A 14,459-nucleotide genomic window follows, 5' to 3' on the forward strand; every position below is an offset into this window, starting at 1 on the left:
CTTCTTAGGGCTTGCCACATGATGAGTGTTGAACAATCCTTTAAAAATTTTATTTATGGTTATTTGTTTTAAATGTCTGTATAGCCAAAAAGCTGTTTCAAAACCTAATTGGGAATTTATACACAGCTAACATTTAAATAACCAACTGAGAAGCGGAAATATGGAACAAAGCCAGTTTTTAAAAGAAGTAACAAGGGTTCTGATAGTCAAAGATGGCTTTGTTTCTAGACCGTAATAGCATATGGAAACACCAGGCATTTAAACCTGTCACTTGATATTTTCCCACATTGTATCCCATTCTTTGGTTTCTTCTGTGAGTTTCACTGGAGCATTTAACGTGTAGAGTATTAAACACGCAACAAACATTCAACTTTCAGTGTTTTTTTAAAAGTAGGATTCTGATTGACTTGCATAATTGCATGTCCTTCCTCCACTTAACTCTCATATAACTTCTCAGTAAATAAGGAGAGAAGGCATGGATGTAGTAATATTTTTTCCAGAGTTGGAATCTTATAACCCAGATCGTCAGGTCTTGATGGTCTCTGAAGAAAAATGCCCTCCCTATAGAGCAGTTTCTAAATGATTAAGAAAAGCAATATAAACAGTTACAAATTCTACTGGTATTTTGGATTATAGGCTTAGTTAACAGGAGGGGAAAAGCAAAACTTGGATCTATAGCAGGCTCCTTCCTCCAGTTGGTTTCTACTTTTACAGTACTTGATATGTGTGAAAATGAAGTGCTGTCATTCGTATAGGAAGAGAAGTCTAACGCCTGGCCTGTGTTTTGATTTCTGTTAGCAGTGTGATGGATTTGCATGAAGTCTGTATTATCTTCCTGGGTGGGTTAGAGAACTTTCCATTGAACTATCTGATTAAATTCACACCTTTTTGCTTAAGTTATTAAGATATGTTAAAAAATAAGTGAGTGGGGCGCCTGAGTGGCTTAGTCCGTTAAGCGTCCGACTTTGGCTCAGGTCACGATCTCATAGTTCTTGAGTTCGAGCCCTGCATCAGGTTCTGTGGTGACAGCTCAGAGCCTGGAGCTTGCTTTGGATTCTGTGTCTCGCTCTCTCTCTGTCCCTTCCCCACTCGTGCTCTGTCTCTCTCTGTCTCTCTCTCTCAAAAATAAATAAACATTAACCAAAAAAAAAAAAAAAGTAAGTCATCTATCTAAGTAGCACTTAGACCCTCAGATTTTTGGTTCCCAAAATATATTCTTCCCAAATTGAGGGATAAACATCAGGTTAACAACTTTTTATTTTGTCAGGTATGGACATTAAAACAAAATTTGCTTTCTAAACGTTGTCACCATCGTTTGATGAAAAGGGATTTTAAAATCAAGGAAGCAGAAAAGATGTAGAAAAAATCCATCATTCTCAGGAAGGACCAGGTTCTATGATATATGGAAATGTATATGTGTACAATATGGCCTATGTTATCCAATAAGGATATTATAAATAATGTCTCTTTTCACTACAGACTTATAAAAACTTTACTGCTGAGGCAGCAGTAGGGAATAACTGGTCTAAACAGAATAGCTGAGTAGTTAATTTCGTTTTTGTCGTTTGGATGTTCTGGAAGCTCATAGATTGTTTATAAACAAATTTGTTTTAAAATCTAGCCTTTTATTGTCCTCCCTACCTGCATTTGAATTTTCCCAAATCAAATGGGAAGAGTATTCCACATGTAAAGAAATGATCAATAAGTAATAGAGAAAAGTCCTGTTTTACTTCCTGGTGCACACACCTTTGACAAAATGCAGTCTCTCAATCCTTTTCCTTCATCCAGTCTTTAAGAAGGTGTTCTGGCAATTTTACTAATCCTTTGATTGTAGTTTGGAATGGAAGAGCATATATCCTTTGTGTTAAGTGAGGGCACATTTCAAGTGGCTTAAGTTTCTTGGTATAAAAATGAGCTTAGAGAATAACTTAGCAAAACGGAGTATTTTCCCGCTTTTATTTACAGCCTTAGTGTTTCTATTCTAATTTACATTCTTACCAGTAGAGGTATGAGTTCCAGGAGGCCCCAAACTTTTAGTGTCTCCTTTCTTGCCAGTTTCCACTCTTTTGAGTTAATGACCCAGGACGACCTCTTCCTAGGCTGGTTTCCACCCTATAAAAAGTCCTTTGATTTGTAATCTGCTATGCCTCACCAAAGGATGTGTTTCTAGTTGAAATTCTATTCTTATTAAAATTGTAACTCTTGTTCATTGAAATTTCCCACAAAGCACTGGAAACTCTACAGTCTTTTATAGAATTTTTTTGGCCTCCTTGTTTGGAAAAACTGACAATGGTTTTCTCATAAGTACTGTGATTGAAAGGAATGCATATACTGGTTCTGTAGAAAAATACCGCTTTCCTGCTGTTAAGGATTAAAACTCTCTTGAGTTCTTTTTATCAATTAATTGGTAGTCCTGGTTTAGATTATACACAGATTTTCCTCTAGGCAGAAAAGATGTACCCTGAAGAAGCTTGGGTAAGCATCTAGGTATGAGTTTGAGGATTTGGGAAGTCTAGAAGCAAGGCTTGTTACTTCCTTCCAAAGGAGGAGGTTGGCAGTTTCCCGCTGGCTAATGTAAGCGGGAATGAAAATTTAGTAGCTTTTGTTGCTATGAAACCAGACCACTGACTGCTTCCCGGGGAAGGAACTCATCAGTAACTTAGAAGGTTTCTTAAACTACTAGTTATTACTTTTGTTAATTAATTTCTTGGGGCTAATTTGAACTTCTGAGACTGTCCTTTCTCTTTGGTAAGTCTACTTACTTGTTTAGATAGGCAGACAGTATTTTTTAAGAGTTATTATTCCAAACCAGTGACAGCCCAGGCTTATTACTTATAGTCATGATAATTAAAATAAAAAATGAATGAATGCTTAATTTTTTCTCCCCTCTTCAATAGAAAAGAACGTCCTATATCATTAGGGATTTTCCCATTACCTGCTGGAGACGGATTGCTTACACCAGATACTCAGAAAGGCGGAGAGACCCCTGGATCAGAGCAATGGAAATTTCAGGATTTAAGTCAACCACGTTCTCATGCCAGCCTGAAGGTAAGCTTAATTTTGATGAAATCTTAATTTACATTGTGATGAAGTTTTGGGGTCATGGTTGGGGGGTGAACCAGAGCCGACAGCCAAGAAAAAATTCTTGAAGACGTCTTTGGTGCAAAAAGGTGATTTTATTATGGCATGGGGGCAGGACCTGTGCGCCGGAAGAGCTGCATTGGGGTTGTGGTGGGTAACCCATTACATACCCTCAGGTTGGGAGGGGGTCAGGGATAGAGCAAGTCGCGAAGGAATTTTGGAAGCAAGGTTTCCAGGACCTTGAGGGGCTAGCTGTTGCTAAGGAAACACCATGTATTAATGTTTAGTAAAACCTCAGTCATGAGACCCTTCAGATGTATATTGGGGGCCCTAAGCTTGGAGTATGTTTGCCAGCATATATCTTGGGGGAGTTGAGATAAAGGACGTTTCCAAAGGAATTTTTATATGTTAAAATAGACTTACAGGTTCCTGAGAGGGGCGTCAGGATATTGTTAAGGCAAGATTCTCTTTTGCCCCTAGCAAAGTGTTATCATCATCCAGGCTCCTCCTAGAGGGAGATTATTCTGCCCATTTCAAGGACTTGTCAGTGGCCTGTAGGCAGTAAGGGAGTTTAATTTTTCATTTGCCTTAGTTTCCCACATCACCATGGCAAGCACTTAAACCCCTTTCCTTTGTTCTTGGGCAACCAGGAGCATCCGAGGAATATCACACATATTCCACCTGGTGGGGGGAGGGGGACAGGGGCAGGCAGAACTGTTAGCCTGTACTTTGCCCTTAGCTTGCTCTACGCTCCCTCAACACATTGTATAAACTTTCTAACCCAAATTAGAAGTGCTAGACAGCTGAAACATAGTAAAATGAAAGTTTGTATGCATTTTAGCTTGTAAAACTAATGCCTTTGTTTTAAATTAGCAATGAGTTCTTCCCAAAGAGTTAGTGTTTTACTGTTCCTTTAAGGTTATATAGGAAAACAAAGTCAAGCATTGTTATATCTTGATTAGCATACTAATGACATTAATAACCAAAATTTCTATTTGATTTAGGCTATTTTGATTTTTATTTGATCATATAAATTTTAGATGGGGTGACTAGTGAGTGTAATGTTTTTTAGAAATGAAAATCATTGGTGCTTGAAATCCTTGGTTCACTGTTGGAAGCTTCACAATTTAGTAGGGCTTCACTTTTTTTTTTTTAATGTTTATTTATTTTTGAGAGAGAGAAAGAGCATGAACAGGGGAGGAGCAGAGAGATAGGGAGACAGAGAATCAGAAGCAAGCTCCAGGCTCTGAGCTGTTAGCACAGAGCCTGATGCAAGGCTGGAACTCACGGACCACGAGATCATGACCTGAGTCGAAGTCAGACACTTAACTGACTGAGCCACCCAGGCGCGCCTTCACTTTTTTTTCTAAACATGTTTTTTTCCCCTCAAAATCCTTCATAAAGCAGTATTCAAAAGTGCATTGTGTTTAGCTAAAAGGCCTTGTGGTTAGTTATTATAGATTATATTCTTGACCAAGAACATATCAAATAAATTATAATTAATAATAAACTCTAAGAGGGGAGATATACTAATAGTTAAAAAATATATGAAGTTATATTTTGTACCTTACAAAGTGATATATTTTATAAAAATATGTATATATTATATATATACATACATATATATACATATACATATACATTATATATATACATATATATATATATAATTTTTTTAATGTTTATTTTTGAGAGAGAGAGAGAGCACCCAAGTAAACAGGGGAGGGGCAGAGAGAGAGAGAGGGAGACACAGAATTTGAACAGACTCCAGGCTCTGAGCTGTCAGCACAGACCCTGATGTGGGGCTCAGACTCACAAACTTTGAGATCATGGCCTGGGTCGAAGTCAAACCCTTAACTGACTGAGCCACTCTGGCGTCCCTGGGTTATATATTTTTTATGTTTATTTATTTATTTTGAGAGAGAGAGAAAGAGAAGGAGAAACCCAAGCAGTCTGTTCTATCAGTGCAGAGCCCGATGTGGGGCTCAGACTCACAAATCATGACCTCATGGGATCATGACCTGAACTGAAATCAAGAATCGGACATTTAACCAACTGAGCCACCCAGGCGCCCCCTGCGAATATTGATTCTAAAAGAACCTTGTTATATTATAAAATCTACTCTATAATAAAACAGATAGGCTACCTACAATGAATACAAATAAATTTCTTACATCTTATCTCCTGTTCTTTCTTTTTTTTCCCCCTCCAAAGTACTTATCATGGTCTAAGTGCTTTAAAGGTAACTCTGATACTTTTAAAATACTAAGCCATTTACTTATTTGGTATATTTCCCTCCACTTAAAATCCATGTGATTTACTTACTACTGTATCTTTAGCATTTAGAAAAGTGCCTAGCACATAGTGCCCACTCAGAATGTGTTTGTTAAGTGAATTATTTGTTTTAGATGTTAGGAAGACTTTTTTTGGATAATATAAATGGTCTGTCAGCTCCAGTAAGTGGAGGTTTTGTGTTTTTTGTATTTTGTGTGGTTTGTTTTTTGGTTTTTGTAGGGGCATTTAGAATCATTCCATTGATCTTTGAAATGTGCTCGAAACAGTAAGCAGTCAATAAATATTTGATAGCTTTTCTCCCACTGAAAAGTATTTTTAACAGTAAGACTGACTTCACCTTTTCCCCTTCTCTCTTCCGTATCGTTCAATTTATTAGAATCTAACCATGCGTATGCTCAGTAGCAGTCCACATCGATGCCTCTAGGAGACTCTCTAATTCTTCACTGCTACTCCACTCTAGCTTTTTTAAAGCATGCCTGTAGGTTTAATAGATCTTCCAGAACACCCCTCCCTCAATACACCTACTTACTGTGTCCCTTTCCCAAAACAAAATTAAGTAGGAGGGATACTTTTAGTACATCAAAAATATATACCATATGGTAACTATATTTTACTTATATTCCAAAAAGGAACCTTAAAGAAATGATGATTGTAATTCTCTTATTTATTTAATCCAGCAACATGCTGTGCCAGAACTTCACTGACAAGTTATAAACTGATTAACAGATTATTAATATGGACTTAAACCTGGGAGGGTTTTTTTTGTATCCTTCCTAGAGATACTAAGGCAAGTATTTCCCATAGAGTTTCTAGAATAAAATCCTATCTCTTTCTACTCTGGACACAGAGCCACTAAATGATATAAAGGTCTCAACTAATAATTTCCAGGAGTGAAGTGGTACATTACAAAATAACAAAAGTCTAGTTTCTAAAGTTTGTCTAATAATTAGAACATACTTTGTTATTTACCTAGGCCCTTGTCATAAGCCAGACGGCTTTCTCTAACTTTACAAAAGGCTAGGAGTTGGGTTGAAGAGTTTAGAATTTTTTTTAACATTTATTTATTACTGAGAGACAGAGACAGAGCCTGAGCATGGGAGGGGCAGAGAGAGGGGGAGACACAGAATCGGAAGCAGGCTCCAGGCTCTGAGCTGTCAGCACAGAGCCTGACGCGGGGCTCGAACTCACAAACCGTGAGATCATGACCCGAGCTGGAGTCGGACGCTTAACCGACTGAGCCACCTGGGTTTAGGAGTTTTAATTATGGGCCACTGGTCTTGGTGTCCATGTATGACAGGAAGTGGGCTAGGCTATCTCTGATTTAAAGTTTTCTACAACTTTCATTTCTCTGAGAACTTTGGGGATGACCTAGCTGGATTTAGGGTATGCTCTGCCGTTGTGAACAAGAAATTGAAGGTGAGAATTACAATTAATATTAATTTTACTAAACAGTTTTCTCTGAAGTAACGTTAAAGTAAAAATGTTCTGTGAGAAAACCACATGATGGGTTATAACCAAGGAACATATAGGTTCCTATAGGAAGCTTCGTGGCAGAAGAATGGCAGTACGGGGGGGTTGCCAATGATTCTAACATTACGGACCTTCTTTGTTGCTGTATTGCACAGTTCGTACCGCCAGAGAATTGTAGTCAATAAGGTTGTATCTTCAGAGGCGCTTGCGTTGCTCAGTTGGTTAAGCGGCCCACTTCGGCTCAGGTCATGATCTCACGGTTCATGGGTTTGAGCCCTGCGTTGAGCTCTGTGCTGACAGTGCAGAGCCTGCTTGGGATTCTCTCTCTCTGCCCCTCCCCTGCTTGTGCTCACGTGCATGGTCTCTCAAAGTAAATAAATAAACTTAAAAACAATAAGGTTGTATCTTCAGGTACTAGAAGATCTTTCAGGAATGATGCATCCAGAAAAATGTTTAAGTTGCCCTTAAAAAGTGTTTGTACATGTTATTCCTTCATGTATCGTATTCTTGTAGGAGAGATTAACAAATAAATGAAGTAACAGATTTCAAGTATTGTGATTTACTGTCTTGTGTGTGTGATATACTGTTTTGAGAAAGCAAGGTGTAAGGGGCTAAAAAGTAATTAGTGGGGAAGGGTGTTTACTTAGGAAGGCCTCTTGGAGGAGGTGATTTGCATCCTGACGGGAGGGATGTACGGGTGTACAGAACAGTCTAGAGGAATACATGTTTCAGGATGACCAAATAGCATCTGTAAAGGCTCTGAGGCAGGGACAAACTGGCATGTTTGAGGAATGGTTTTCACTTCTCTTCTCTGAGACTTTTTGTTTTAACTACTGTGTTGACTTAACCCTTTTGTAAGGGTTACCCAGAACATCCATCTTTACAAATATAAGGGGAAGTTCTCATTCCCACCCTACCTTGTAGCAGCATTGACACACTCAAATACTTTGAACTTCTTGAAATGCTTTCTTCCCTTTGCTTCCAGGACACCCCCTCCCCTGGTGGCTCCTGGACCTCTAAGTGTTGGAGTTCCCCAGAGCTTAAAGCTCAGCCCTCCTCTCTACATAATCTGGGTAGCTCAAGTCCCATGTCTGTAAATGCCCTCCACACGTCTGTTCACAGATTTGAATCTCCGGCCCTCAAGCCTTTCCTGAACTGCTGCATCCAGTTGCTTTCTTTTATAATTTTCCCACATATATATTTCTGACCTGCTTAGGTTACCCCCAGTAATGCCACAGTTTATGCAAAGCCTCACCTGACACCCTGTTAATGACCCTCAGATCTAGTTTAGAGATCAGTTCAAGGCAGAAGTTTATATTGCATCATTAACAGACATTTCTTACTGGAAGTGCTTCTAGTGAAATAGGTCAGAAGCAACTTGTGTTGAATCACCTAAGCTGTTCTGCTAAAAATGTATTATAGGGGCACCTGGGTGGCTCATCTGGTTCAGCGTTGGGCTGTTGGTTTCAGCTCAAGTCATGATCTCACAGTTCAAGGATTCGAGCCCCGAGTCAGACTCTGTGCTGATAGCACAGAGCCTGCTTGAGATTCCCTCTGTCTCCTTCTCTTTCTGACCAACCCCCCCCCCCCCCCACGCTTGTGCATGCTCTCTTTCTCTTTCAAAATAAATGAACTTAAATAAATAGGTAAGTAAGTAAATAAAGTATTGTTAAAGTGCTAAGTCTGGGAATGGGCAAAAAATGTTACGGTAGGGTTGTTCATCCAACTGAATTATATTCACCAACAAGCTGCAAAGAAAGAAGGCTTGGAGAACAAAAGACCAAGAATAACCCAAGACAGTCCTGAAGAAGAACAATAAAAACACTAACCTGCCCTACTAGATATCAAGACTTACTATAAAGCTGTAATTATTTATATTTTGTAGTATTGTATCATCTGCCCTTCCTGTGTCCTTTCTGCACAATTTAGTGCTAAAGCTGGTAGTTAGGGCAGAGCAGTATGAAGCACCATAGGGTGAAGTGGGGTGGGGGTTGGGCAGTATGTAACCCACACAAGCTTGGGAGTATATCATGAGGGAATAACCTAGTGGAGAGAGGTGCCAGGGCCCTGGCAGCGTGAAGGACATCCATGCTAAGGGGCAGTCTGGCTTTGGGTGTCAGATCTTAAACAGGGTGACAAAGACCTCCCCAAGAAAGACACCCTAGGCATAGGGTGTGAGAGCCTGAGCAGGTGAGGAAGGCAGCATCCACATAGAGTGGGGATGGGGGAAATCTGGACTGGAGACTCAGAAGATGTATGTGGAGAGAAGGACACTGGCTGGAAGTGGCAAGAAAGACCGCAAAAGATTGTGGCCCTGGAAGTCAAAGGATGAGAGGGCTTTAGAATGGAAGCAGTCGTTAGCAGGCTCAGCTGGTGTGGAGACGTCATGTAGGATGAAGATCGAATTTGTAGGTGTAGGTTTGAGCAGTTTGAGTTGCAGGGCCAGTAACGGGAGTGAATGTTGAAGTCAAGAAAAGAGGAACAAGAAAGTATCAGGGACTCAAAACAGGTAGTTGTAATGGGAAGAGGGAAAAGGACAACGTGAGTTGCCTGAGCAGTGGAGGGGGTGGGAGGGAAGGTACTCTTAGTATGGGAGGGACCTTGTTGCTTGTGTACTTAGAAGGGTCCAGTAGAAAGAGAAATTGAAAACAAAGTAGTGAAGGAAGATCATTGATTTATCAGAATCCTGGAGGAAGGGCGGAGGCGAAGGGTTCACATATCCTGGCTATAATTAAAATCTACTTTGATGGGACACCCCAGTTTTTCCTAGTCCTTTGCTATTATAAACAATGCTGTAGTGAATAACCTTACACATAATTTTATGCTTGTATTTATGATTCCTGTAAGTGGGATTGCTGGATCAAAACATACATTTAAAATTTTGATAGACATTGCCAAACTGCCTGCCAAGAGCCCTTTGTCCTCTCACTGGTGATGTATTGTACGAGTTCTTTACTGTTGGACACATTTCAAGTTCAGACATCCCTTCCTTACGCACAGATATGGAAAGAGAGAGAATGAGGTATTTAAAGAATCCTGTACTGTACATAATGTTTTCATGCTGTTTTCTAGCATATACTCCCCCCCACCAAATATCTTTTTCTTCAAAGAGTATCCCAGGTTGGTGATTATTAGTGGAATATGACGTTTAGAATTGAGAAAAACAATTTCAAATAAAAAGCAATTGGAGGGGGACCTACTTGTCAAAAGTTTAAGAGTTCTTTTAAAACCATATGACTTGAAATACTTTTGGACTGCTGTGAAAAGCTCTTGTTAGCAGGGTTTGGTATGTGAAGCCAGCCAGTGGTCAGTGTGTGGCTGCATTCTTCAGGGGATGTGCTTAGCATACAGAACAGGAAGTGGTAACAGAGCCAGCATTCTTGTGCAGAAGAATCTTCCATCCTCCTCCATTTGTGGTTGACCATTTAGTTCCTATTTCTTCACTTTTTCCAAACTTGAATTTGTATAGTAGTTGAACCTTATCCTGTAATCTTTTGTGATTAAAGATTCCTACTATAAAATGTGTGTAGTTAAAAATATCTAAACAGTTAAAGGGCTCAGTTTTTTTTTAACTTCTCATTTTGAAATATTTTAGACTTTCAGAAAAATTGCTAAAGCAGTACAGAATTCCTGGTTACCCATCACCCATCATCAAGTGTTAACTAACCATAGTATATACAGTTATTAAAACAGACAGTTGACATGGGTACAATATCATTAGCTAAACTGTAAACTTATATTAGGATTTTGCCAGTTTTTCCACTACTGTCTTCTGGTTCAGGATCCAGTCCAGCATCCCACCTTGCACTGAGTTAAGTGTCCCCAGTCTCTTCCAACATGTGACAGTTCGTCAGTCTTGACCTTGAGGCGTGAAGAGTATTGGTTAATTATATTGTAAAATGTCCCACGGTTTGAGCTTCTCTGGTGATTTTTCGTGATTAGATTGAGGTTATACGTTTTGACAAGAATGCTGCAGAAGCAGTGTGCCTTAGTGGTGACTACTAACTTAGATTGCTTGGTGTAGCTGGTATGTGTTGGCTTTCTCCACCGTCGTTGCTGTTTTTCCCTTTATAGTTCATAAGTGTCTTGGGGGATCTCCTCGGAGACTGTGCAAATATCCCGTTTCTCTTCAAACTTTCAGCTACTTATTTTAGTATCCGTCACTGGATCTTACAGTCATTACTGTAGTGATCCAATGCTTATTTTCTGTTTTCTTCATCCATTCTACATTAACTTTAATTCTTCTGTGAGGGTGAGCCCCTTCCTCCCTTCTGCCTGCCTGCCTGCCTTCCTTCCTTCCTTCCTTCCTTCCTTCCTTCCTTGAACTCACGGATATTTATTTTATTCTGTAGGTTATCTAGTGGTATCATTTATTTTGTTGCTCAAATTGTTACAGCTTTAGAATTGGGGAGCTTTTTTCAGGTTGACTTATGTATCTTTCACTTCCTTTCTGGCACCAGCAGATGCCCCCCGCTCTTTTATTTTTCTGTGTCCCCTCACTACAGTTCACTGCTGCTCAGGGATTGAATGTGCTTGTTGATTGAAACGTGATTGCCTGTAGCATTTCTTTGATGCTTATGTTGTGTTTTTCCATTTGTTTACACTATATATTACCTCCTTTTGGATTTTTGTAGTAGCGTTTAGAATAGGGTAAAATAAAATACAATTTTAAGAAAAATGGATTATATGTTGTAATATTTCATGATTTTGCTTGTGACAAAGGATAAGGAATTTCTTCTGTAACTTCATTTATTGTATATAAGCTTTTTTCCTCACATATATCCTCATATGATAAGTTCAGGAACCAGCCACAGCTGATGGTTGGGGTTCAAAGAGAATAAAAGATGGAAAATTTACTGCTTTTAATCTTCAGTACTTTCTCCCTATTAATTAATTAATTAATTTATTAATTTATTCATCCATCCATTCCTTCGTCTTTACTGAGGTACAACTGACAAAATTGTAAGGTATATACGTTCTCCCCCTTTAAAATCTTGCTTGGAGAGGGGCGCCTGGGTGGCTCAGTTGGTTAAGTGACTGACTTCGGCTTAGGTCATCATCTCACGGTTCGTGGGTTCTAGCCCCGCATCGGGCTCTGTGCTGACAGCTCAGAGCCTGGAGCCTGCTTCAGATTCTGTGTCTCCTTCTGTTCTCTGTCCTTTGCCAGCATGTGCTCTATCTCACTCTGTCTCTCAACAATAAATAGATGTAAAAAAATAAATAACTAAAATCTTGCTTGAGAAGGGAAAATGGAATTAGTTCCTTCTTAGTGGGTGTTTGAAGTGAGATTTTTTTTCTTTTTGGCATACTTACTGGGTAGTGTGTTGACCAAGGTGCTAATGTATGTTGAGAATGAAAATTGGTAAAAATATAAATAATACCATTTGAAAATTATGGTTTTTTAAAGCTTGCATCAAAGATGGCTTCTTTTGAAGTAATTGGCACTTAAGTATTTATTATATTCTTATTGATATTTAATGTTTAGACAAGCTTTTAGAATAGGAAAAATAACTAATAATTTCATGTTGAAAACTGAGTACTTTGCTTTTTGTGTTAAAAAGTATTTATTGGGTGCCTGGGTGGCTCAGTTGGTTAAGTGTTCGAACTCGGCTCAGGTCATGATCTCACGGTTTGTGGATTTGAGCCCCACATCAGGCTCTGTGCTGGCAGCTCAGAGCCTGGAGCCTGCTTCAGATTCTGTCTGTCTGTCTGTCTGTCTGTCTCTCTCTCTCTCAAAAATAAATAAACATTAAAATCTAAAAAAAAAAAGTATTTATTTAGTGCCCACTATACCAGATACTAGAAATATTATTAAGGTGCTCTCTGTGTCCAAATATTTTATAAAACAGGATTCATAATTTTTTAATATTAACTCAATTTCCCAATTTTAAATAATATTGAAGAATCTAGACTAAAATTTCTCCAAGCCTAAATTCCCTACTTTTCTGTAGTCATTGTGAATCGTTGGCATATCTGTCCTTAGACCTTTTTCTTTTATATATGCACATAGATAATAAATACTTATAATATCTTTGTAAGATAAATGGCTATATACTCTTAAGTATTTTCCTGTAGTTTGCTGTTTGTTTTTTATTAAAAAATGTGTGTTCACAGTTTTTCCATTTTGATAGAGAGCCACCCAAAGCCCCCCCCCCCCACCCCCCTGCCAGCTTTTGATGAATTGAACAGTTGAGAAGGGTTAAAGATGATGATGACCCAGAGTCAAAGATCATATAACAAACATTGAAAGGCAGTGTGTTTTTTATAAAGTGAATCATGCCTTGATAATCTATGGCTTTTTGAGAGAATTAACAGAGAGCTAGCAGCCGTATTTTAGGCTTTGAAAAACACTTTGATGAATTTCCAGACCAAGAATATTTAAAGCTTATGGTTGCTTTGTGTTTGAGAGAAACACTTGTCTCATAGAGGGCAAATGTAGAGATAGAGACAAAGAAAATGAACAAATAGTTGTTTTTGTGAAAAAGGATTTCAATCTTGGTCACCCTTCGATTATTAGTGATATCTAACAGTTCCAGATATGGCAGTGGGGTGAGAGGAGGGTGCAGTAAACATTTCCAAGTGTACTGGAATGTTTTGCATGTTAAATATGCAAGATGATTAGAATAGATTTCAGGAGGGTTTCAGAGTTGTGTGAAAAGACGAAAGGATTAAATGGTGTGCCATTTATTGGTAAAGAGTTAGGTAAGACATGATCCAAGTGCTGATTTCTGAGCCATGATTATCTTTTAAACTAGAGGCTTAAGGAGGTGTTTTTAAATCAAATTAAAACAAAGCCCCCAAACCCTCATTTTAACAGAGTAGATTATGGAGCACCTGGGTGGCTCATTCGGTTAGGCATCCAACTTTGGCTCAGGTCATGCTCTTGTGGTTCATGAGTTCGAGTCCCACATCAGGTTCTCAGCACAGAGCTGGCTGTGGATCCACTGTGGATCCTGTGTCCCCCTCTTTCTTTGTCCCTCCCCTGCTCGCTTGCTCTCTCTCTCTCAAAAATAAGTAAACATTAAAAAAAAAAAAGCCCCAAACAACAACAACAACAACAACAACAACAACAACAGGTTACAGAGATCTTATTATCCTGAGAGGTAGAGCAAGCCAGATATACCCAGTAAATACATGATCTTGTTATCTCTTGTATAATATTTCCTTCTTCCCAGGAGTGTTCCTGAACCTCTGAAGGCTGTAGAACAGGATGTGAGAATGGTGTTTCAGATCACTTTACAGAAAGTAAACAAAAGTGATTAACTATTGGTTATTTACTCATCTGCTGTTCTCAAGACTACTGATGTTTTTCACTGAAATACAGGAGAAAATTATATTTCCTCCCCAGTGGTTGCTAGGGCTTTATTGTAATCTATAAATTATTCCTCCCCTAAAGCCAGCATTTTAAAATAAAGGAGAGAAAATATAAGTAAATCCTATGGAAATTCAGCCTATTTCCATCTATCCATTTCCTAGGTAAGAAACATACAGATACCCCTGTACAAATTTGCAGATGCCTTCTTCGGGACAGAATGAACATAACTTGTATGTATCCTGGAGACTGCCCCAGCGTGTCATTTTCCCATGGGCTGCCTCCCTAGTTGAGCAGATTT

The 14,459-nt window shown here is 38.9% G+C and overlaps 1 protein-coding gene across 5 annotated transcripts in view; it reads left to right on the plus strand.

Moving 5' to 3' along the window:
• Window positions 1-14,459, plus strand: part of SPAG9 (sperm associated antigen 9) — a 131,653-nt gene that overhangs the window by 61,619 nt on the left and 55,575 nt on the right. For all 5 annotated transcript variants that reach the window (XM_042967705.1, XM_042967706.1, XM_042967708.1 and 2 more), the window contains one exon: window positions 2,898-3,048. In XM_042967705.1, coding sequence (XP_042823639.1) covers window positions 2,898-3,048 — 151 coding nt within the window. The remainder of the gene's footprint in view (window positions 1-2,897; window positions 3,049-14,459) is intronic.

Source organism: Panthera tigris, chromosome E1 (genome assembly GCF_018350195.1).
Source record: "Panthera tigris isolate Pti1 chromosome E1, P.tigris_Pti1_mat1.1, whole genome shotgun sequence".
Classification (NCBI taxonomy): domain Eukaryota; kingdom Metazoa; phylum Chordata; class Mammalia; order Carnivora; family Felidae; genus Panthera; species Panthera tigris.